A 25553-nucleotide genomic window follows, 5' to 3' on the forward strand; every position below is an offset into this window, starting at 1 on the left:
CTTCTTGAAAAAACACCTGCACTTTCACTGTATTATTTTCATTATTATGCATAATTCTTCCATTGCTGCATTTACATAATCTTTCTGACAACGACAATTGTATGAACTGGTATTAATTTTTTGTGCATGATATTTCAGACGCACCGTAATCAATGACTTTTCTTGCCCTTTAAGTAAGTTAACTCAATCGTCTCCTGATCAGCCACGTATCGCCACGTCTGCGCGCATGCGCAGTGCCCTCACATTTGTGTTCCGGGGTCGACCAGCCAGTGTACACAGTGAAAAAAAAGAAAATTCATCATTGTGTAGTTTTTCTCCTTTTCTATTCGCTTAGTTTCTAAACGGACCACCAAGGGGGGAGTCCGGGGCTTCTTTCGGGAGGAGAGACGCGTTGATTACGGCAGCGAGATGAACTTCTTCAGAGGGGTGATGGGCGGACAGGCAGCCGGGCCGCAGCCGTCCGGAGCAGAGACGGTAGGAAGCCAGTCCGGCTAGCTGCGGCTAGCTAGCTAGCACTACCACCACAATGTGTACCTGCCAAACTGAGACCACACGGCAATACACATGAAATATAAACGTGTATTCGCACACTGACGGTTGTTTTTGTCTCGATAAAACACCCAGAATGAGGCTCGGGCCTCCCTAAATGAGAGCAACGAGCTAGTCAGGAGGCTCATTAGCTAATGTAGCTAAACTGTCAGTTGGCTGACATGCCAGCTGTTTTCTCTGCGACTAGCTGAGATGTAATGAATGAATGAATGAAAGACAGACAGACGGACTATAAGGACTTTTAGGATTATCGGCTGTCCACAATCTATTTATTTTCAAATAGCAATGGAGTAGCTAAGTTACATATGTTTACACCCAGTATTTGGGATATGGGGTCATCCCTATGTTTCCCTTTGTTATTGATATAACTTAACATCTTAAGAGCTATCTCCTCTGGTCAAATGGCAGACGAATGAAGGGAGGTGGACGTTTCAGATGCACTTTGAATGGTACAAAACCCCTCAAGCCACTGAGAGATATCAATGTTTAATGAAAGAAAAGGCAAACCCATCTTTTCCAGATTTGAGGTCGTAGGTCTCAAGGAGTGTAACATCAGTAGGCTACTAGCTATAGTTGGGTGGTTTCAACATTTGACATAGAGAAACATATATTGCTGAGAAAATAAAACCTTTTGAAAGGTTTCGTTAATGTATCATATTAAGATGACATTAAAATACTGGACCTTGGGAACATAGATATGATAGGATCACCAACGAAGGCCATTTGTACCACATACAAAATAGGCCTTGTTCTTGCTGTGTACTGTAATGTAAGCCGACAGCTCATGGTTACTTTCATTGCTGATTGTCGTCTCAATTAAATGGTTTGTCCATAAAATTGTGAAAATGTACCATAACCATCCAAAGTCCAAGGTGACTTCTTAAAGGGGCTTGTGTTGTTCAACACCCAGAGATTATTAAATACATGCAAGGGTCCTATCCTAAATCTTCACAGTGTATAATCCTAGTATGAAACAATAACCATTGTAATGCACAGCAGCATATGTGATGCATGCAGAGTATTGCAGGCATTGCAGGAGTGCAATAGCCACAGATCTTTGTGTGTAGACATTGCTGTCATGGCTGTTCAGAGAGGTGTGTCGCTCCTGAAGAATGCACAGTACAATCATCAAGTAGCTGTGTGGAACTTTCACAACTGTTTTTAAAAAAAAAAAATCCCCCCTTTTGAGTCAGTGAATCATATTTGCAGTCAGTTTACGTTGTTATTATCACTTGATTCTTGTCCCATTCCACGGTATAGTGTTGACCGCAATTTAAGTTTCTTCCTCTTTTCCAAAGAGAATTGAATAACGTAGGCTTCTTAAATTAAAACAATGTTACCGGTTGAATGTTTCTACCCGCAGTGACCATGTTAAAATGCCCCTATTAGGACATGTAAATACAGATATCTTCTCTTGAATGTATATGAGGCATAATAAATACATAATTCTTCTTCTTTTGACAGATCCACAAGTTGTGTGACCGAGTAGCCTCATCGACGCTCCTAGAAGACCGCAGAGATGCAGTCCGGGCTCTTAAATCTCTCTCTAAGGTACAGTAAAGTATAAATATACAGTTATTGGAAACGGGTGAAGTAGAAATTCACTTATTTGCCAGCTTATTAGGTAAACATAGCTTGAGCAAATGCAGTCTAAATAATCATACCTTCATGAAGCTTACAATGTTCAGTTTTGGCTGAAACTGTCTTAGAGAGGTGTTTTATGAAGTTACTTTAGTCTGACATTCTGCTGAATTCTGTTGGTTTTACTCAAAGTGTTTTCAATTTTAGTCTTACCATCATTTATGCAAGTCGGTTGGACTGCATACTAGAAACACCTCTTACTATAAAAAGTAGTTTGAGTATCAAATGAACGCTGTAACCTTATTAAAGGTTGTATTTATTTCAGGGCTGTTGTCTTAAAAATGATAACAGAGTGTACGAAGGGGGTTTGTGTTAAGCCACATTAGTAACACGTCCAGTACTTTTTTTATTTTTTTTTATTGAGTAGTTGTTTAGTGTATTAACTTTTTTAATTAACAGGAGTAGCTGTCAGCAAGGAGGACATGGCAGTGGAATTAAATCCCTCTTGCGCTGTATTAACGTCACTTAAATAAATTGGGACAATTTGTGAACAACTTCTTCTCGTTCACACTGTCATGGATAAAGCTCCCTTTTGTCAAACTCTGCTGATTAAAATAAACGCATCATTCACATAATCTTGTGCAAAGCCACCTCTCAGTCGCCTCAGTTTTGTTGCTGGCTGCCACATCAACCATGAGTAATTAGTTGATCGGGCATGAATAAGGGGTTTAGTTTAGGTGGCACAGGGTTTACATTAACATGCTGTGGTGTCTGTGCTGTTAAAAACACAGACACGGATGTGTTGACTTCCTGTATTTGAAAAGAAAGACCATACAAAATGTTTCTATGTCAACATGGATTGAAAGTCCTTGTTTTACTGTCTTGTCCTGTCAACAGTGGATCATTTATCATAGTATTAGTATATTAAGCATATTTTAATGCACAACATATCCAGAATAAACCTCCAGAAAATGGTTCTTTTAAGTCACTTTCTTTGTTGTCACTTTCTCTCTGTTTGCCTGCACCTTTTTATGAAATGTCATTTAGTGCCATTCATTCATATCTTGCACTGTTCTATAGCCCGGCTTTAAAAACAACGACTATGAAACAGGAGAATATATGTTAATAATGTTTTTATACTACCTTGTTTGTCTTTCATATCTCTTATATGCAACACTTCTACTTGCGTTGTTGTTGAGTGGTGCTTTTCAAATGAACTTGCCTTTCGACCTGTCATCTTTTGTAGAAATATCGCCTGGAAGTTGGCACACAGGCGATGGATCACTTGATTAACATCCTGCAAACTGACCGGTATGTTGTCGTATTTGTGTTTTTGTTTGGTCATGTTGTCCTAAAAAGAGCTCTTTGTTTTAGTTTGACTCGAGTAACAATACAACCTGTGTTTTATTAACACCCTTCTTCCTGCTACCCAAATAGGTCTGACTCTGAAATCCTTGGCTATGCTTTGGACACACTGTACAACATCCTCTGCAACGATGAGGAGGAAGAGCAAGGTATTAGACGCTCGCACAATTGCTAGAAAATATGAAATTCACCTTCAATTAGTTGTTTCAAGATAATTACTCCTAATTATGTGGCTACTGTAAACAGTGACTGAGCCATTGTTTTGTTTTTGCATGTGTAATTGAGGTGAATTCATGTCAAGTGGACATCAGTGATTTTGCGTTCCCCTCCTCTGTGCACTGACAATGACTGCGTGATGTAAAGATTCTCGTCTCTCTTTTCTCTTCCATGTTTTAATGCTACAGATGAATCAGAAGGTAAAACTCTTTGACTGCATGATGCCACCCCACTAACTACCAGCAGCACTTTCAAATCATACGTCGTTTTTGGTTGGGTTGTGGAAAAAGAGCTCCATACTTGATTTGTGTATACATATTGTAAAAAGCTGATCATATTCTAGGCTGTGTTTTGGTTGTTGTCATGGCATATCTTCACAAGAATCAGTCAGCTGATTCTACACTTCTTCAGTGGTTGAAATGACAGCTTTTGGGTGAGGCTTTAAACTCCATCTCCCTCCTGCCCTTGCAGACGCAGTAACACCTGTCTCTGCTTCAGGGAAGCATAAGAATGTTTCCATGCCTGGTCAGTACTGAAACCAAGCTATCCCTGCCCTAGTTCTAGTACTGCTATTTAACTAACTTCACTAAGAGCAGTTGGCACTGGAGAAGTGGCTGGAAGCTGTTTGGGTGGTGAATGCTTCACTAATACTGTCACTTCCCTAAACCTCTGTCTGTCAGTATTTCTCATTCCTCCTTTATTTCCCTCAGATTTTAATTCCTGATTGTCTTTGCACTCTTGTGGTGAAATGATATGGTTTAGTTTAGTTTGCTTCTATTGTTTGTTTTGCCCATTATCCGTTCACCTAAATTACAAAAAGAAAATCCTAATTCCTCTCCTGTAGTGGTATCTAGCTTTAGTTTTGTCTTTAAGGTCTGTGGATTGTTAATAACATTGTCACCTTTCAATCTGCATTGCTTAATTTTATATTGGTCCGGTTATAAAGTCGTTATTACAAATGTGAGCAAAGTTGCCAAATCTTAGAGATGTATGCATGTAGTTTTTTTTTAAATTGTGTGTGCTTTGCTAACCCTTTTGAATTATGATAAGATTACTAGGTGGGTATTCTCTTGGTCTCAGTGAGGTGGTGTTTGTCACATTGAAGCTCTCCGCTCATCCCATATTAAGTGTGTATTCCACACTACTGAGCTCACCCTGTTCACCCTTCCTTGCAGCTGTCCCTTCATCTGTGTGTCACCCTTTCATTTTCCCAGAAGGCATGTTCCCAAGTATCACCCTGAGCATGTGCAAATTTCTTGAAGGCTTTAAATATAAAGTCATCAATGATCATTCAATAACTAAAAACCCAGCAGTGATAAAGACTGTGGGAACGTTTTGAGAAGTTGCAGATCAAATTTGTACTGCTCACTAACTCAGGCTGATTGCTATGAAACAAACCAACTGGTTCCCTCAATAGACTCATGCTGTAATATTTATTTTCAGTTTTCAATCTCCTTCACAGATGAGACTGCCCAGAAGCAGTCGGATGACCTGGGCGCCCAGTTCACAGACCAGTTTGTTCAGGATCCTGAACATGTGACTCTGCTTCTCTCTCTGTTGGAGGTACTGAACTGTTTCTGCCCCAGTGGGAAGACTTCTATATTATTATGTTTGTCAAAACAACTGCCTGATTTATTTATACATTCATTTTCTTTTAGGAGTTTGACTTCCATGTGCGTTGGCCCGGTGTGAAGCTGTTGACTGTTCTCCTGAAAAACCAGGGTGTCCCGGTCCAGGGTATCATTCTGGTCAGCCCTATGGGTGAGCTTCGCCTCTCCACATCTGATCAAACCTGTGTTGTGGTGTCTGGGTTTTACTCGCCCTCAGTTTTATCAGCTGAACAATTCACACAAAAAGACAAGTCGTTTTTTCATTTAGGGGGTCTTCACCAGTTTTTAACAGCTGTTTTAATCTCCATTCTCAGGTGTTTCCAGATTGATGGACCTATTGGCGGACTCTAGAGAAGTAATTCGCAACGATGTGAGTACTTGTCAGACTGACTTCAGACCGACTTTAGCACAGTGTGAAAAACGCAGACCTCTCATTAATTTCGATGAGGTCAGTCAGTCGGCTATGAACAAAAGTCTTTCCAGCTCAGTTCCCTGTGCAGCGCTATGTGACTCCATCCGACAAGGCGCTGTGTTGACCGCAAATACATGCACCGCATATCCCGGTGAATTTTCGCTGATGTGTTTATCTCACGTTCGTTACAAGGAAAGATTAAGTAATTACAAATTCCACAGTTGTAAATGACTTATGTACATAGTGTTATGAATGACTGTGAATAGTTTTAGCATTTGAGAAGCCTTGAAACAGATTTGTTACTCAAACTGGACTTCATAGATCGTATTTCCTCTCACCGGTAGCATAAACAATACGCCCACATCAACGCGGCCCTCTGTACTGTTTTAAAGCATAGCTGATTTTGTTGTACAGCGCTAGTCAGATGCTTGACGACCTGTCTTTTGTCGCTTCCAACAGGGCTTGCTGTTGCTTCAACAGCTGACCAAAAGCAATGCTGCCATTCAGAAAATTGTAGCATTTGAAAACGCATTTGAGCGTCTTCTAGATATCATCACAGAAGAGGGCAGCAGCGATGGAGGTAAAAGGAAAATGTTCTTATCTTAAGTACAGAATTGTCACTAAAGATGTGAATACAGTCCTTTTTCTTTACTTCCAATTAAAATGGTCAGATTATTGTGTTTCTTATGAGACGTGCTCTGATGCGGATCCTTTTCCCTCTTTGCAGGTATTGTGGTGGAGGACTGTTTGCTGCTGCTGCTCAACCTGCTTAAGAACAACAGCTCCAATCAGAACTTCTTCAAGGAGGGCTCCTACATTCAGAGAATGAAGCCCTGGTTTGAAATTGGTGATGACAACTCTGGCTGGTCTGCACAGAAGGTCACCAACCTCCACCTCATGCTGCAGGTAACACAGAACGGTGATGCTGAAGTGTTGCTTTCAAGTATTTACAAATTGAACAAGCAGAACAATGGGCTGTTTTGCTATAATCTTGCACAATGTTGTGTTCCCAGTTGGTGCGAGTCATGGTGTCACCAGTGAACTCTCCTGGAGCGACAGCCAGCTGTCAGAAGTCCATGTATCAGTGTGGTCTGCTGCAGCAGCTGTGCACCATCCTCATGGCCACCGGTGTGCCTGCTGATATCCTCACTGAGGTAATGACTATTAATAATACTACCCGATGAGGAAGGCTTTGCTCCTTTTGAGACCTTGCATTCAAGCTGTGATCGGGACCCTTTTTTTCTTTCTTTCAGACCATCAACACTGTATCAGAGGTCATCAGAGGCTCACAGGTTAACCAGGACTACTTTGCATCTGTCAATGCTCCTTCAAACCCACCGAGGTGAGACCAAAGAACTGAGACATTAAACCGCCCATATCTATCTGATAGGAAACTGACCGAACTTTCTCTCTGATCTCTCTTTTCCTTTTGTCCATAGACCGGCCATTGTGGTGCTGCTCATGTCCATGGTGAACGAGAGACAACCGTTTGTACTTCGCTGTGCCGTCCTCTACTGTTTCCAGTGTTTCCTGTACAAAAACCAGAAGGGACAGGGGGAGATTGTGGCTACGCTGCTGCCTTCCACCATTGATGGTCAGTTACACCAAGTCGAGAACTTAGTGGCATCATCAGTTGTTTTGCTATCATTTGGAATTATTCCTGCTAAGTCATCATATGCTTCTCTTGCACAAACAGTTCTCCAGTAAGTTAAGTTTTTTAATACAGTGTCTAAAAGCAGTTTTTACACTGCTTTCTATACAGCACGTTTTCAAAGTAATTACATTTTATGTTATTAGTGAATTTGTGTTTGGTTCAACACATTTAAAATCACTGACGGGTTGATATAATGCCGGAAAAAACGAAATACAGTTTAGAAAATGGCACCACTTTTGGGTGTAGGAGAAGCATCTTGCTCACAAGTAAAGGTGAAACATAAATTGTCATGAAACTGAAGAATCCAGTGAATCCATCGGTATCGTTTTATTATTATTATTATTATTATTATTATTATATTTAGCTTTAGAGGTGTAGTGCATTGAGTTACTGTGTGATTCACCCACATCATCAGTGTAAAGCTCAGTTTTCTCGTCGCTAGTTAAGTGTAATTCACAAAAATAAGACATCTTCTAATAGTTATTTTTGAAATTCAGCCTGGAGCTGAATGGGGTTCAGGAGTTTCTGTCACAATGCACATCACCAAACACACTTGGAGATGGATGGACTATTGGTTATTCCGCTGTCAGCTTTATATATTTGCAACTATTCATTAACTGACTCGTTCACATTTTTTTTCCGTTAGCCAACTCCATCTCAGCGGGCCAGCTGCTGTGTGGAGGCCTTTTCTCAGTGGACTCTCTGTCCAACTGGTGTGCCGCTGTGGCCTTGGCTCACTCCCTGCAGGACAACCTCACTCAGAAGGAACAGCTGCTGAGGGTCCAGCTGGCCACCAGCCTGGGAAAGCCCCCTGTCTCCCTGCTGCAGCAGTGCACCAACATCCTCTCCCAGGTAGGATGATAACAGTGCCATGTAGCTGCTAGAATGAAGATGTTCACAGGTCACGTGTGCCTTGGTAGGAAGGATGTTTTTGGCAAATTAATACTGAAGTGTCAACAACAGTGACTAGAACAGTGTTGCGTCATTGTGGTTTTGCAGGGAGATAAGATCGTCCGGCGGGTAAGTAACGTGTGTTGTGAGTGTTTGGGCGGCACCTCTGCTGGTTATTTTTGCTTGCCATCTGTAGTGGACGTCTAGTTGGCACACATGTTTGGGGATCTTGCTTCCCTTTTAACTCTTTACTGACCCCTCTTTTGTCCTAATTTTGAGCAATGACCAGATTCTTCCTCAATAGGGTGGCACACACGGGTGCACACGTCCCCACAGGTTTGGAGGCTCTAGTGGCTCTCACCGTGGGAAAGTACACAAGAGCGGTGCTGAGAAAAGGGACACATTAGCTGTTTTTTGTTGTTTTGTCACCCTAACACCTGCTTTGAGCTGTGACGTTGGTTTGCTGCGCTGTAAGATTTTATCCGTGAGTTCAGGAAGTGTGCCGCAGCTTTTGAGCCTTTTCCTGTCGGAGTGAGAGAGCTCCACTCTTGTTTGTCTGGTTCTCTTTCTTACATGCACTTGCTTACGAATGCACAGTGCAGGTACAAGCAGCTTTTATAGTTTATTCTGTACGAGGATTATTTAATTTCCACTGTGGATTCAGGGGGTTATACAATATACTGGGAGTTACTCAGTTTGCATTACTCCCGCCATGCATCCCCTGGAGTTGCCAATTCTTCTACACATTCTTCAATGGTATTGGCAGTGAGCTAAATTGTATGAACTTCTGTGACCCGCTCTCTGTTGACAAACTCCTTGCTTTCGGCTAGCTTGGTCTCAAGTGAGGTGAGCAAGTCTGGATCAGGGAAACTGGGTCCCTGTCCTATGCACCTATGTTACTTTGTCAAGTTCAGCCAGGAGACGCACTGACGGGAAAACGCACCACGGCTTGATTTAGAAGTCATTGGCAGTCGGCAAAGACGGAGATCATTGCCAACTCACTCCTGATGATGAAATGTCATTTGGGAAGGTGACAGAGAGTGAAAACAGGACAAGGAGAAGTGCAGGTTTTTTACTGGACTGTTGTAGTAAGGAAGACTCTAATCCCGAAGGTGAAGCCCTCACTAATGAGACTGTAGACGGGGTGAGGAGCCAGACATCCAGAAGGAGCCTGGAATATAACTCCTGTTCCTTTATGTTGAAAGGAGAGCGTGAAGGGGGTTCAGATATTTGAACAGGTTACCTTTCGGGCGTCGTCATTTTAAGGGATTGCCAGTCACATCCAACTGGGAGGAGACCAGTTGGACCAATCCATAAGTTGTTCTTGCTCGCGTCTTTTGATTTGAACCCTTAGACTGTAGTTTCAATACAATCACCCACCTGCCTGTTCAATTAATACTTTTTTTTTTCCTCTTCATTTTTGCATTACGTCACATTTGGAGATTAAATCTGAAAAGGTGATTTTGTACGTTTTTGTAGTTTGTAATGCTGATAAGTTTTTCCCCACACTGTCGGTATGTCAGTTTTTGACAAATCACTACAGGAAAGAGGTCTGCTCTTCCTAAAGCATGGTGTGCATTACGTGTTAATGCACCAGCTTATTCAAAGGTTCTCTATACGATATTCAGAGCATTCATAGAGCATTAAACAACAATTTGATATGTGAAGGAAGCACCTTCTTAGTGCATTTACGTGCCCCAGGATCGAGCTCATGGCGGCTCCGCTGGCGTTGTATTGCCAGCTGTTTGGAGGGAATAGATATGCTCTGAATTTTGCATTGAGCACATTTTTGAACCTACAGTGCAAAGTTAAAAGATTACATTTGCCTCTGCACTGTTTTAATAGTACAGTATTGATTTTGATTATTTTGCATTCCAGCTTCATGAAAGTCAGCTTTCTTTTTTTCCACAACTGATTGAGATAAATTATTTGAAACATACCTACTGGCATACGTTTCCTATACATGAAATGTGAAGCAGACTTTTTTTTAAAGAATGTAATCAAATCAAGGTTGAGGTCTGTTGCAGATCCGAAACCTCTTATCTGTTTCGTGAATGCATGAGTATTTTTTAATTTGTATTCCTCTTAATTATTATTCAAGTTACTTTTTCATTCGTAAAAAGAACATTGAGGGGGTTTTGCATGTGCTGATAGCTAAAAAAAATACAGTACGATTTTCAATTATAATTTCATGATACTTTTCTTGAAGTCATCAACCATTTGCAAAATTGAAACTGCAAACTACAAAACTAATTGAAAATTGTGGAATACTTGATGGATGGAGGTAGAGATAAAGGTTTCTTTGGCTTACCAGACTTTGATTCCTTTATACAGTATACCAAACACTTTTTTACTGGTTGTGTTCATTTTGACTGTTTTTTGTTTGTGATAACCTTATTAACTACTAATGGTTGATGTGATTAAAGTGCTCCCAACTAAGCGTTGATGAGTTTATTTAACCACTTCCTAATTTTTGTTGATTGGACAATCATCCATGTCAGGATAGGAAGAACATTTGACTTTGTGTTAGAAATGTTGCCATTTTATCTGCATACTTTATACTTGAATTGAATGCATTGTCAGTCATTTAATTCAAAAGATTTCTTTTGAATATTATAAATGTTGCTTAATGAATGACCCAATCTGGACTTATTTTAAGAGTCTATTACCAGGATTCAAATTCTAATTAATTTAAATATTATTAGCCTTTCTGACCATGGTTGCGATCATGTGTCTTTAATATACATAACTTCCCTACATTTGATTCTCTTATTGCCTAAACTGAAATATTTAGATTTCTCTAGAATATTTCATATTTGGACTCCTGTCAGCAGCTTCTGCTGCGATTCAAGAAGCACATGTTGACATTAGTTTTGTTTTCTTCCTTTTCCCTCTCCAGGGCAGTAAAGTGCAGACCAGGGTGGGCCTCCTCATGCTGCTGTGTACATGGATCAACAACTGTCCGATCGCTGTCACTCACTTTCTACACAATCAGGAAAACGTTCCCTTTGTATCCTTGAAGCAGCCTCCAAGCCATCCACCCACTTCATGACAACACACGTCTGTGATTAGTCATAGCTTTGTGAACAAACTGGTTCTCAATATTCTTCTAACTTCCTTCGAACGAATCCTATATTTTAATTAATAACTTTTGAGGAATTCAGTTTCCTCTTTTTCAGATCGATGGCTGTGTGCTATATAACAACGTACTTCACTTTCATGTTTTTAAGTGTGAAACTGGCCGCCGTTGCATGAATCCTTAACTCGCTGTGACTCCTGCAGCTGACTGCTCAGATCTCAGAGAACTTGGGAGAGGATGAACGGCTGGTGCAGGGCCTGTGTGCACTGCTACTCGGCATCTGCATCTATTACAATGACAACTCGCTGGAAAACTACACCAAGTAAGTGTCGGTTCACACAAACGTTGAAAATACCTCAATAAACACATCCACGTGAACTTCTGTCGTCTTATTAGTCTCACACCCCAGTTCACTTGCAGTTGTACCACGTACGGCTGTTTTTAGTCGCTGAATGTGGAATGACTGAAGTTTATGGCGGGAACACAGTTTGATATGTACGACATAAACAGAAGCACTATGAGAATAATACAAATGACCTGCAGTTCTGTTGTGGAAACCGACTTATTAAGTGTGTAGGACTTCGTTTTAAACAACAACTTCCCTGAAAGCACACATGTCGACACCTTTTCCTCTTTTAAATCCCACTATTACTGTATGTTGCTCCTTTGCTCAATGTTATTGTTTTTTTTTAGCCAATTCTGTCTTGTAAAGTACTTTGTTTTGAAAATTGCTATATCAATAAAGACTATACTTATGATTTGGGTATGATACACAGCTACGTGTGAGGATTATTTTATTTTTCTTCTCTACTTTATTCCAGTGATATTTCCCTGTGTCTTTCTCATGCAATTAATGTGCACATATATTACTATATAAAAACACATGCATGGATAAGTGCTCAAGTTTTTCCAGAACTGTACTTACTATATGTCAAAAAAAAAAAAAAATCGAAATGAAAGATCAGGCGACTGAAATCATGTTAAAAAACTGCTGCATTGTCTCTGGTCTCCTCAGAGATAAGCTAAAGCAGCTAATCGAGAAGCGGATTGGAAAGGAAAACTTTGTAGAGAAACTGGGCTTCATCACCAAACATGAGCTGTACTCGCGGGCGGCGCAGAAGCCGCAGCCGGTCTTCCCGTCTCCGGAGCAGATGCTGTTCGACCACGAGTTCACCAAGCTGGTCAAAGAACTGGAGGGTCAGTCGGAGACTAATCTTCCACATCATTTAATCGTATATTTGTCATGGCCGTTGCAAAATGAAATGTTGTTTTCATTCATTATTTCTCCGGCTACTCTTAAACAGGTGTGATCACTAAAGCGGTTCACAAATCCAATGAGGAGGAGAAGAAGGAAGAGGAGGTGAAGAAGACATTAGAACAACATGACAACATTGTAACTCAGTATAAAGAGCTGATCCGAGAACAGGTAAGCAACAGACTTGTTGTGGATGTACTTTGTTTTTCATTTCTGTGTATTTGATGTTATTTATATATTTAATGTTCTCTCTCGTTGACTTTTTATTTTATTTCGATTGTGCGATCTTCAGGATGCTCAGATCCAGGAGCTGAAAGAGCAGGTGCGGTCCTCGTCGTCTCAAAATGAGCAGATGCAGATGACAGTCACCCAGCAGCTGTCCCAGATCCAGCAGCACAAGGATCAATACAACATCCTCAAGCTGAAATTAGGTGGGTGACTATTAACAAGTGTTTTGTGTCCTCTACAAATACAAACTCTATGTCTGGTTTGTTAGTTGAATGGACAATAGGGATTTTGGCAAAGTATAGAATATATTTATTTTTGTGTGATTTAGTTATTTATTTCCAACAGCTTTGGTCATGTTTTCATATTTTCCCATTCTTCCATGTTGATGATAACGTTTTACTGCTTCATTGCTGAGATACAGTGATATGCAGAGACATCGCAAGACACAGTTTTACAACAGAGGCAACTACAGGAGGTTTTAAAGAAGTAGCACAACGTTTTTGACAGCGACAACCTATGGTGCTGAAAAGTTCCTATAATGGCCACTTGAGGCTGGCTCCAAAAGCGAGTAAATCCCCATAGACCTCAATGTTAAAATGCTCAACTTTAAAGCAGAAAGGGGAAAACATATTTCCCCTTTTGACTAAACAGGGTGTTTTTTATCTAACTCAAGTGAATGTGTATGTCCAACTAATACAAAAACTCATACTTAAACCAGGAAGGAGCTAAATCAATTGGATGTAGAAGATAAACAGTTTCAGAAGTATTTTTCCTCCAAATAAGTATTAAATGTTATGTGGTTAAGCTGGATTTGTTTAAATGTAATGGCTCATGTGGCTCGTTTCTGTGTCTTCGTGCTGAACGTAACAGAGTCCACAACAAGTTATCTAAAGAGGTTAAGATAGTGAGGGAAGTGTTATCTTTATGGCTAAAAACTGTTTGTATAACCAAAAGGCTTGCAACATACTTCCCTCTAAAAACAATGAGAAACTCAAAACGAGCTAAATTCTCCCCTTAATGTGATAATGTACTGTACGAAAGCCACAATCATCAATCAATCGTAAAATCCGTATGTGCCTAAAAACGCTCTGCCTTTATCATTCACAGTAACTGTTTTTTAATTATTTGTTTTGTTAATATGTTTGCACATGTCAATAGAGAGGTAAAATCAACATTTCTATCACATTACCTCATCTTAACAATAATGAATAACTTCAGGTAAGGAGAGCCAGTCCAGCAGCCAGGCAGAAGGCTCTCAGGTCAACGGGCTGCAGACGGAGGAGCTCACGCAGCTCCGAGAGGAGCTGGAGGAGCTCCGCAAGCAGCACGCTCTCCTCCAGACACAACTGGGTGACAAAGACACACTCATCAACACCCTGGTTAGTAGACTTCTGCGCACAAACATGTTTGTTTGTGTAAGCTTCAAGTGGAGCTGGATGAGCTTCGCAGGAAAATCAACACACAACACCTGGCACCCTGGGGAGCGTTTCCCAAACGGCAACGGCGGTTACTGTTCAAACACCAGAATATCAAGGATTGACAGAAGAACTGCCTTCCACGTCATCACAAAAATAGTGTTTAGTGTTCGCTGGTCAGATCCATACATAACATCACATGACCGACAGCAGAAATAATACATATGACAGACTCTGAACTTCAAACCACGCCTTCAGCCAGACAACAGTACTAATAGTAATCCCTACTACGACTCACCAGCGCCAGTTTACTTAAAACAACAAATACATTCTTACAAAAGAACTTCCAACGGTATTTGGTGAGAAACACTTCTGGAGACTTGAGGCTCCTGTGTTTGTAAGACAGAATCAGAGCTGCAACAGTTGGTACATTTAATCCTCAGAAAATGAATAGGCGACTGTCTGGATAGTTGATTAATCATTTAAGACACTTTTTAAACATTTAAAGACGTCGCTTTCAGCTCTGGTAAAAATGTATGGCTGTTGTTTATCATTTTAGGATAAGAAAAGTAAGTTGCAGCCTTAATCAGAATATAATCCTACGATTTTGAACTGGATACCGATTTTTACTTGAGTCCTGTCACAGTCAACATGACATTATAGTGCATTACTAATGTGTTTTATTTTCACTGTATAGAAGTCAGAGACAGCAGAAAGTTCAGCAGGAGGATCAGACAACACAGAACTGCTCAAGGTAGGATTCTTCATGAATACATTTCTCCTTTCATATTAATTAACAATGAATTATGAGGCTGGCATTATCCCATGACAAGACAAACCAACATAATTGGTCGGCCTGTTAATACTGTTAGACTTCCCCACCTGACACTCAGCCCCGAGGCTATTTATTTATTTAAGACTTTCATATTTTGTTCATATTTTCAGGTACTTGTTCTATATATGACATGCATTTAAAGTGTTACCTTGTTTTTCGCAGGAGCTGGACGGTCTGAGGAGTCAGGTCCAGTCCCAGTTGGCAGAAATCAACCAGATGAAGACAGAGAGACAGGAACTGCTCAGAAGAGCTGAAGCTGGGGTAATTATCATGCAAATATGACATTTTTGTGATTTTGATGGATACTAAATAAATCAACTGGTCAATCAACCTCCAACTGGTTTGTCTCAGTCCTCTGAGGCATTATCCAGCGGTGACGGCTCAGTAGACGCCGCCAAGATGGCCGAAGTAGAGAGCAGATTGGCAGCACAGACGACTGAGACGGAGAGACTCAAGGTGTGTAGAATATCTGTACCGCCAATATCTATACACTACTTGGCTGTGACTTCTTTAAATTATTTATTTATACATCTTTTTTTTTGTTTCTGGGTATTTGTGTTTATGGATCATTCTCTCTCTTCCTCCTCCGTCCTCTTCGTCTTCTACTTTGGTTTCCAGGAGGAGGCAAAGAGTTTGTCAGAGAGCCGGGCGGAGCTGGAACAGCAGCTGGCTGCAGCCACCAGCACGGTGGCCATCCTGCAGACGGAGAAAGCGAAGCTGCAAACGGAGGTGCAAGACTCCAAGAAGGAGCAGGACGACCTGCTGATGCTGCTTGCAGACCAGGACCAGAAGATCCACAACCTCAAAAAGAAACTCAAAGACCTGGGAGAGCCGGTAGACAATCAGGGTTATCATTTCTCATCAGGGGTCGCAACTCTCCGCTCTTAAGTCCTCCAAACTGGTGGAACATGGAGGTTTCATATAGATGGTACAATACAGGCTTAGATTTTTGGTTATTAAAATGTAATTTCATTATTTTCTGTTTAGAATTAGGCCTCTTTTTTTAAATGTATTTTTACTAAAGGTGGGAACAAGCAGAAGGATTAATGTGCAAAACTAAAACTGCTGCTATGAGCCACAAAAGACAATAATTTATAATTGAATAGTTACATTGCAGAGGCTGCTTACCTCTCAAACTCACCTCACTTTGATGAGGTTCAGTTGCCTTTGCCACCAAAATCAAATATGAGCAAGTCCAGCTGTTTTTGATAGATGTGGCATCATACATTATTGCTGCTTTCACAAAAGAACCGCACTAACAGGGAAAACAGACCTGAGTTTATTGTAACCAAACAGCTGGAGAGTAATAGCACTCAGTCGACCTGATGACAGGCGTGCTGTCCGCCAGATTCACTTATTCCTTTTTTACTATCAAGGCAAAAACTAGACTGTGAAGCGCTTAGTAATCTTAAATTCTGCTCCCAGTTTAACCAGTCACCTGTGGTGGTAGTTTTGGGCCGTAGAGATGACTCGAGTAGTAAGCGTTACAACTTCAAAGACCACTCAGCTGTGTGTTGTGTGTTTGTTTTAGTTAGACTGTGACACTTTCCTTACAGGTGGACGATGAAGACGATCTCGACGGCAGGGACCAGACGGACGAAGATTACGACGAGGATGAAGACGAGGACTAAGGGACGAAACACTGAAAGAAAAGAACAAGAGAGACGGGAATATTTGTCTGCCGACAGGCAAGAGAAAAAACTTTGCAGAAACACACCTGAGAAACTGAAGAATAGGACTAATATATTGATGCAGTTTCTCTCTCTGGCTGCCACGCTATCTTCATTTTTCTTTACCCTCTTGCCACATCACATGTACATGTTAGTTATTTTGACTTTCTTTCCAACCTTTTCAGTTTTCAGTGACAGCAAAAAAAGATTTGATCATTGCCAGTACATTCATCTCTGCTACTTTTACCGTCAGTTTGTGATGGATTTTTATCAGTCTCGTGTTTATTGTTATGTATTGTCATATAGTTTGTAATCACAAGAATAAACACTAGGTTAATATTGACACAAGACATCTGGAAAAAATTTAGCAAATATGCAACTGTACACAGATTTGATATTCTTATGATATCATAAAGACGACGTATGATGCTTCTCCAGCATTCGGGTCACCTGCAACGTGTCACAGAGAACTCCTCTTCTCGCCCGCATCAGTTCACGTTTCGAGTGTTGCAGTATTTCAACACTCGACTGTTCCCTTTCACGTTGACGACACAATTTAACCGCTCTTCAATATGCTGCAAAACACTGACGGAAAACATGTAAAGACAAAAAAGATATTTTTGCAACTTTTTGTCCAATACTGGCAACCAAGCTTCTGTATGATATTATGTAACTTATCAGTTTATGAGCCACATTGAAATGAAAAAAAGAATCTATCAGTCTGTATGCCTGAACGGAGGGATAGTTGTAGATAATTAAATTTTACTAAATCCACAATGAGACTTTTGTATTTGTCTTGATGTCTGAATATAGGGCTTGATAACATGTATAAATGTCAATACTTATGTTTGCCTATGTTTCAGTATCTGTCTGGTATTGTCATGTCCTCGCTTCCAAACACATCATGGCAAACATTTATTAAGACCTCGGACAATTTCTGAGATGTGACCACAGCAGAAAAAATGCTTAAAAAAAAAACAAACGGATTAGAAACTTTTTCAAATGCATCCGGTCTGGGAATGTTTCAGGAAACAGAAAATATCCAACCAGAGTACAAGTAAAGCTTAAAGCGTTCAGCGCCACCTTCAGGCTTATTTTTGGTTGCTATTATTAGACGGCGATACACAAGAGAAGACAGGAAACGAAGAAGAGAGCTGCAACGATGGTCTCGTATTTGAACCAGAGACTGTTGTGGTCGTCTTCACACTAATATTCACACCAATAGCTTCTGATGCTCGCTGCTTCAGCCACATATAGCTTTGTTCTGAAAAAGATCTGTGATTTGATACGCAACCCTTTGTGACTAATGAGCCGATAAAATACATGATTATTATTATTATTATTATTATAGGCTGACAAAAAGATGCAGAAACCTGCAATTAAATTGTCTCTCTAAACTGCTTCACTGGACAACAACACTGTAAACCAGAAAAAAATCTCACAAATTTCTAATTTCCACGCCTCCTGAACATAAATATCAAAAGAAAGTACTGAGAAAAAGAATACATGGAATACACTTTCATATTTAGCTGCTTAGCTACAATATGACACTTTAATTTGCAGAAATCTTTTCAGCACTCTAGTCACTAAAACTAATAATAATAAATCTCTGTCCAGTTGTTCTTTAATTGCTGTAAAATAGAGAGCACCTTACAATCTCCCAAAATATTAAGTTTTAGACAAACTAAAAGACCTAACAGTAAATCTTCAACAGGAATTGTTGGACTAAACCCTCTAATTCCCAAAAGGCCACAGACATTTCAAACCAAGTCAATTGAACATAAATGGAGCCCAAATCTACAAATATGAGTTTATAATAATTTAAGTTGTCATAAAAAGCTAATATTGTTTCAGCTCACGTGGATGCTGCAGACACAAACCCCCAACTGTGTTTTTGAAGACATTTGTCTTTACAAGCCACAACTTTTGTCAGAACAGTTCAACTGGGGGACGAGGACACTGAACTCGTGTCACACTTGTTCTGGGTGAAGCACCCTAACCACGCCCACAAGCGGAGGAAGCAGCCTGAAGACTTCTCATGGAGAAGGAAAAAAAACAAACATCTTGTCTGGCGTGTTTCCACACAGGTCAGCCCAGATGAGGAGACACACTGCTGCATCTCCATTAAGTCATAGTGACTGTGGTAAAGAGCAACACCTTCACATCACATGCTGCCGTCACGTCTTCACCACTAACGTCAAGAAATCCTGTTTAATTTCCCTAAAAACAAGTTTTGAAATCAATACATTACATCTTAAATTGCACCTCAAACGAACAGCCTGAGGGGAAGTCATGGGAAACACCCAGAGTTTATCTCCGTCTGTCTGGCCTGTGCGACCAGTTTGTCGAGACTTAATGCATGAGCCTCAGGTGTTGTGCTCACAGCAGTGAATGTATGCTGCATGTCAAAGGTGTCCTCGTTTCTGGTTTGGCACCAACTCCACGTCATGTTTGTGATCACAGAATGTTCTTTGCTTGTCAAATTCCTTGTTGGATTTGGATTTATTACCGAGTGAATAATTCAATTCAAATTGTTTTTTTTATATAGCCCAAATTCACAAATTACAAATTTGCCTCGGAGGGCTTTACAATCTGTACACATACGACATCCCTGTCCCAGGACCCTCACATCGGATCAGGAAAAACTCCCCCCAAAAAAAAGAACTTTCATAGTGATAAAAGGGGAGAAACCTTCAGGAGAGCAACAGAGGAGGATCCCTCTCTCAGAGGCAATAGATGTCATGTGTACCGAATGAATAACGTATCAGAGTTACAGCACATTCAATGAATATGACAAACTATTCATATAATGTATTTACAATTAATTTATCTACAGTGAAGAACAGTTTGTTTTTTCACACAATGCAATTTAAGTAATGCGTCTCGTGAATTTCGTCAAACACATTCCAAAGATTTGTATAAAATGTTACATGCTAAATGTACATTCTCGTTGTTTATTAGTGTTACTGTGAACACACGAAGCCTGATGAAGACAAGTCAGCATTTATTATTGTTTATTTATTTGTACTTGATTATATTTATTAGTGTCAGCCATTTAGGTGTAAATAAAATTCACCAAAAGGATCATCTAAAATGTATTTTTCAACTTAAATTCAGTGAAACACACCTGTTTCCTCTCACAAATGTAAAACACTCTTGTTTGCCACATACAAACTGGATTAATATTGTCAAATTATTGCCATCTGTTCTTTGTGATATAATAAGTCAAATGATTGACGTGCAGTAAGTAGTCCTCCTGTTGCCGTGAATCCTCTTGAGATGGCGGTGTTTCAACACTAGGGGGCGACAAACACTCAAATACAGATGTGCGCCAAACAGCAAAGGGAAAAATGTGTTCTTTAAAATATTATATAAGTAATGCAAGATGGATTAAAACACGTTTGCGTTTTTTTAAGTGTAAAACATATTAATTTGACATGACTTCATTCATTTTTGTTATAATTAGGGCTCCAATATTCAGTATTTAAGCAAAAGACAGGTGCTTAAACATCTACTTTTTCTCTCCAGAAGGCTGAGAATCCACATTTGAGCATCACATAAACATCCCTCTCTACCAATCATGTTCAGACTGAATGTTGTGTTCTCCCATTAGGGCTCCGCCATCAGTTAACCCCTCTCCTGTTACACCTGCACCGAGGCCCTGAGGCCAAATTGAACCCTGTTGTGTTCAAGCACCAAATACAGTTCACACATCATGACACCGTTAAACCCCCATGAGTCAAATTGTAGAAACCGAAATTAGATTATTAGTGTAGATTGACAATAAATAAATACTGAAACTGCTCAAGATGCACAATAATAGTCATGCTGTATTACAATACACATGATTATTGTGCATCTCTAATAGTTTTGTGAATGAAAAAGCTGCATATAGTTCACACACACACACACAGCTATGGAACAATGTATGCACAGAATATAATAAAGAGACAATATATGTTGTAATCAACCTGGTTTGCCTCGCCCCTCCCTGCGCTTCCTGCTCCCTCTTCTGCCTCCTCTCTCGTCGCATCCTGCTCATATCTCTCCTCCTCCTCCTCCTCCTCCGGCTCTTGTTTTCTTCCCCCCCTCATGGTGACTGTGCGGTGTGTTCCGGAGGCACATGCTCTGGCTTTGAGCAAAAATTCAGTCATCTATTTTTCTGTTGTCTTTTTCTGTTGTTGTGTAGGGTGGGTGGGGGGTGACACTCAAGGTCGAGCCATCATGACTTTTCACTGACCACCATGCAACAAACACCGGTGTTTTAACCCGACTCGTCTCCGCCCGGCTGCTCCACCACCAGCACCACTTCTCCCAGTCCTCTCCAGGGGAAACTACCAGCACCTGCCGACGCCTCTCGCACCATATGACCGTCTCGAAGGTGAGTTTACTTCAGGCGGAACTCCTGCAGCTTGTTGGCGGTCGCTTGTCACGTTGCAGACGTTTCGCTTCTGCAGCGCCGCGCTGTGAAGGGATTGAGCTGCTGAGAGCCGGACAGTTTTATTTCGGGCTTTCTTTCCACTTGCAGCTCTGCCACGCGGCTTCACAGCCTCCTCTGAGGGACCGGGACACACAACACAACTCCCATTGCATGCGCGCGGATTGTTGTGTGTCTTCAGTGGGTTAAACGTGGGTTTAAAGGGACTCTGCATTTGAAAAGAACAACATACAAAGCATAACACCTTGATTTTTGTTCTCTGATCTGACAGATGCTTTCTACTGAATCACATTTCCAAATGATCTTCAGATGAATATGGTCAATGTTGAATGAAACTAAAGATTATTTGTCGTGCTCACAAAACGCCAAAGCCTCAGAGTTTAATCTGCAAATGTCTTGTTATATAATAACAATCCAAAACCGAAATATGACCAGTTTACTATCTTATAGACACCGAAAAGTACCAAATATTCACATACTCATGACACTGAAACTGTCACTTGCTATTTATTTTCATGTTTATTTTGTTTATATTTCAGTTACAAATGTATCAGTTCATTGTTTCAGCTGTAAATAAAACCAGCTCATTCTTTATTTTGTTTGGAGGAAGTATGATTATTTTTCATGTATTTAAAGTTCACGTAAATATGTAAATATGTAAATATGTACAGCATTAGAAACTGCTGAATGTACAAACTAATTAATATGTAGCCCTGAAAAGACGAGTGAACTCAGTGTTGATTAGTTGATAACATGCTTGAAATGAAAATGAATCCCAAACAATACTGATGATAGATTGATCAATTTCTAATTAAAAATATATGTTGGTTTCAACTATTTAAATTTGAGGACTTTCTCTATTTTAGGTTATTGACAATTAGTTGGGAAAAAACAACTGGGGCTGAAACTAACTATCTTTTATTTAATGATTCACCTGCTACTAAAATCAAAAACAAAATCACTTCTCCATCATTTTTTGGGAGGAAAAGCAAGAAAAAATGTATTAAATGATTAACAGATTAACTGAAGAATAACTTCAGCTCAAAATGAAACAATTCATAAGTTTGTATCTTAAGGGTCCTTGAAGTTTCCCCACTTCTCAAATTCAAAAAGCAGAAGATTTTAGAAAACAGAAGATTTTATTTATTTTCAGGGGTACATCAGGAAATTTCTGTCATTCACAGAAACTACGATTATTGATTATTCAACTGAAAGAAAAGTTATACTCCATAATTGATGAATGCTTCTTTCCACATTCGGTTGTTTGACAAAACAAATGATCTGAATTACCTAAAAAAGTAAGAGTTGCTGATTCATATGTCCCATCAGCAACAGCTTCTTCAAATATATCGAGATAATACTGCTTAGTACACATTCAGCAAAGGTCATATCCATTTCTACAGCCCATCATCAGTATAAGTGAAATCTATTATTCTGGCTCTGTGGGTGGTTGTACTCGATCCGGCCACCAGGCCAAACAGATGGTTTGGATCCATTGTTTTTGCAAATTTTTGTCTGGACGGACGTAAACAAACTTGAGACAAAGGAAAAACCAGTTTGAGAGCTCTGCGTTTAATGACCCGGGTCTAATGGTCACCACACGTGGAAACAGTGGGAGAAATGTAGGATTTAGTCCCAACTGGCTCTTCTAGGGTGAATCGAGGGTGGCATCACTTCCCACAGGGGCAGCTCCAGGACGTGCCGTTTGTTTGGCCTTGAGTGGTCTTAACATGGGTCAGGCCAATAATTCAATATGAATGTTATTTCTTATTTCCCATACCATTGTATATGTTGATATTGGAAAATATAATTTTTGAGATATTTATATTTTCACCAACAAGCTGAAGCCCAAGCAGGCTCCAGACGCACTAAAATAAGGAATACTATAAATGAACTGTAATTTGAGTGGCTAGACATCAGCATGGAAAGTTCATGTGCAAAAAACGTTGTTCTTTTTCCATTTATGTTTTGCATAACTGCTCGCACAGAAACGGTGAAGTCAGCTTCTACATTTGGCTCGGGACGGTTCAGAAAGTTCTGTACTTGGAGAGAGAGAGCTCAACATTTTGGGGAAATACACTTGTATGTTTAGTTTTTGAGGTTTAAGATCGACACCACAGTAGTATAGATCTCCTCATCAAACTCTCTGCAAGAAGTTTATCTCTTCCCTTAAAGATCACTTGCCATGTTTAAGCCATGTATTTAGCATTTTAGATTTAGCATTTTTCAGTTGCACTTTGGCTTGTGCGGACAGGTTTGGGAAGATGTCTTGTGCAAAGACGTATGAGGTGTTTTCCTGTGGTGTGATGCAAGTATAGCTCTCAACAAGTATAGCTCTCAACAAGTATAGCTCTCAACAAGACAACGCAGGTTGCTTTGCTATCGCAAAGCAACCTGCGTGTGGTGATGTGAGATCACCAGCTCTTTATTCACAAAACCTGAGTGGTGTTTTCAGGCAGAAATATGCTGAGTTTAAGTGTGACACTGTGAGTCATGACTTGTGGAGTAAAGAGGTGTCATGCCAGCTCTAGATCTATCTAATTAGGTCTGCCATAACGGCAAACTGCTGGAAAAATGAGATTTAGACGAATGAGTTTGCATCACATCTTCACTTCTGGGAAACAGAAAAAAAACACCAGAAGCCAGAAATAAACCTCACGAGTAGAACAACACATCTTTACGGCCTTGTACAGATTTTTTTATGTGGCGTTTGTGGAATTTGAAGACGCTGTACTCCTTTCTATTTCATTCTCTTTTGTCTCTCGGAAATCTGTTGTGCGCTTTCATTTTGTGCCATAAAACGCCTTTTATCTCTGGCATGTTATCACACAGGCAGTGTGAACACATACCTGAGATTCTGTTTGCTATGCGCTTATTCAGAAGCTCAGAAGCAGAGGTTCCATTGCTTTTATTGAGTTATTTACTGATCATTGTGTACTGTATCTCACCCACATTAAGGACAGCAACCAGAGTTGAGTTCAGGTTTCTAAAGGTGGTACACAAATAGTTACACGTGTCAAAGTCCTACCTGCTGTAATTACTGCTGTGAATCGAAGGCGTGCTTTTAAACAAATATGCCCTTGAGACTGAGGGCCTTATTGGCCTCTTTGGCTGTTGTGCAATAAGGTGATTGCCAAATAACAGAAGGTATAACCTGTATTCGGTGTGCCTTAATTACCTCAGACGCCTGTTGATATTTATTGTTAAGATTGCATGCACGTGAAGAGTGTTTACTCTTATGGGAAAATAAGACAGAATTAGCTGGACGTGTTGTAGCTATGAGAGCTGAAACAGATGGACAGAAATGTATCAACAGATAATTGTGAGAATCGATAACTTGTTTGACATTTTATAAAAAAGAAATATCACAAATGAATTGGTTCCAGGTTGTCAAATGGAAATATTTTGCTGTCACCTTTTGATAGCACACGTAATGTCGTTGGGTCAATTTTTCATTACATCACAATATTTTTTATTGGTAGATGGGATTTGGGGTTTTTGGGACTGTTAAACCAACATGGATGAGACACTCTTTAGGTGCTCAGTTGAAATGGACATTTTAAAATCCACATTTCCTTGACTTCTGGGCACAGAACGCCTGCTGGTGAGGATCATGTGAAACGGTAGAAAGCTTTGGTACCGCTACTCAATGGAACGTGAGGTGAGGTTGTTTTGTCAAGGTCCAAGAATTAACTTTGAAACTGTTGGTCTGACAAAGCACAACATTTAAAGGCATGGGCTTGCACACTGCACATTTCTATAAACAAACAATTAATACAGAAAATGATTTAGAGTCAAAGGCATTGGCTGATGAGAGGAAGCCCAACGGAGCTGCGGCTCAGCAGTGTTTGGACTGCAGAATGTGTTGAGTTTGTGGCATTTGATGGGTCATCGGTTGTTCCTCCACACTGAGGTGAAGAAACCAATAAAAGGGTAGTACTTGAGGTGTGTGTGTGTTCATAAGAGGTCTGCGACTTATCATTGGTTCAGTATGATCATTAGTCTTTAGATAAATCAAAAGATATCCACCTATTGAGAAGCTGCAACAAGAGAATGTTTGAAATCTTTAGGCGTAGCTGTCTTTATCTGAACGGATCAATGCAAATGTTGGGCAGTTCACCACTTAAGTCGAGACTGAATATATCTCAACTATCTGATTAATGTTTTGATATTCTTTGTAAAGATTCCAGAAGGGTGTAGCCGACTGAATCAGGTGATTTCCTCGGCTGTACTTTTGTGTTTAGCGCTAATTAGCATATGTTAGCATACTGAGCTAAGATGGCAACCATTGTAAATCAATCAGCCAGATAGCATTGTAGTTGCGAGTGTGTTAGCATGCTGACATTAGCATTGAG

General features: G+C 40.2%; 2 protein-coding genes across 2 annotated transcripts in view; both read left to right on the forward strand.

Annotated features, from left to right (window-relative positions):
• Window positions 1-369: 369 nt before the first annotated feature.
• uso1 (USO1 vesicle transport factor) lies at window positions 370-17529 on the forward strand. The gene is made up of 27 exons (XM_079220180.1): window positions 370-474; window positions 2014-2100; window positions 3377-3441; window positions 3568-3644; window positions 3900-3911; window positions 4183-4236; window positions 5174-5274; window positions 5370-5472; window positions 5636-5691; window positions 6193-6313; window positions 6461-6639; window positions 6747-6887; window positions 6987-7075; window positions 7173-7327; window positions 8034-8239; window positions 8387-8407; window positions 11178-11288; window positions 11561-11679; window positions 12373-12554; window positions 12662-12783; window positions 12905-13043; window positions 14059-14219; window positions 14953-15009; window positions 15253-15351; window positions 15442-15546; window positions 15709-15924; window positions 16647-17529. The coding sequence occupies exons 1-27, from the start codon at window positions 409-411 to the stop codon at window positions 16719-16721; spliced, it is 2919 nt and encodes a 972-aa protein (XP_079076306.1). The 5' UTR covers window positions 370-408; the 3' UTR covers window positions 16722-17529.
• A 3506-nt stretch (window positions 17530-21035) lies between these two features.
• Window positions 21036-25553, forward strand: part of coro2aa (coronin 2Aa) — a 34218-nt gene continuing 29700 nt past the window's right edge. Inside the window, exon 1 of the mRNA XM_079219625.1 lies at window positions 21036-21141. Coding sequence (XP_079075751.1) covers window positions 21127-21141 — 15 coding nt within the window. The 5' untranslated portion in view covers window positions 21036-21126. The remainder of the gene's footprint in view (window positions 21142-25553) is intronic.

This window comes from Taurulus bubalis (assembly GCF_910589615.1).
Source record: "Taurulus bubalis genome assembly, chromosome: 6".
Lineage (NCBI taxonomy): Eukaryota > Metazoa > Chordata > Actinopteri > Perciformes > Cottidae > Taurulus > Taurulus bubalis.

Bases quoted from the DNA above. Each gene is read 5' to 3' on its own strand.
- uso1 (XM_079220180.1), top strand. From the start codon at position 409: ATGAACTTCTTCAGAGGGGTGATGGGCGGACAGGCAGCCGGGCCGCAG. The intron at 12,555-12,661 runs GTCAGTCGGAGA...ACTCTTAAACAG, and splicing joins GCTGGTCAAAGAACTGGAGG to GTGTGATCACTAAAGCGGTT. The intron at 13,044-14,058 runs GTGGGTGACTAT...GAATAACTTCAG, and splicing joins CATCCTCAAGCTGAAATTAG to GTAAGGAGAGCCAGTCCAGC.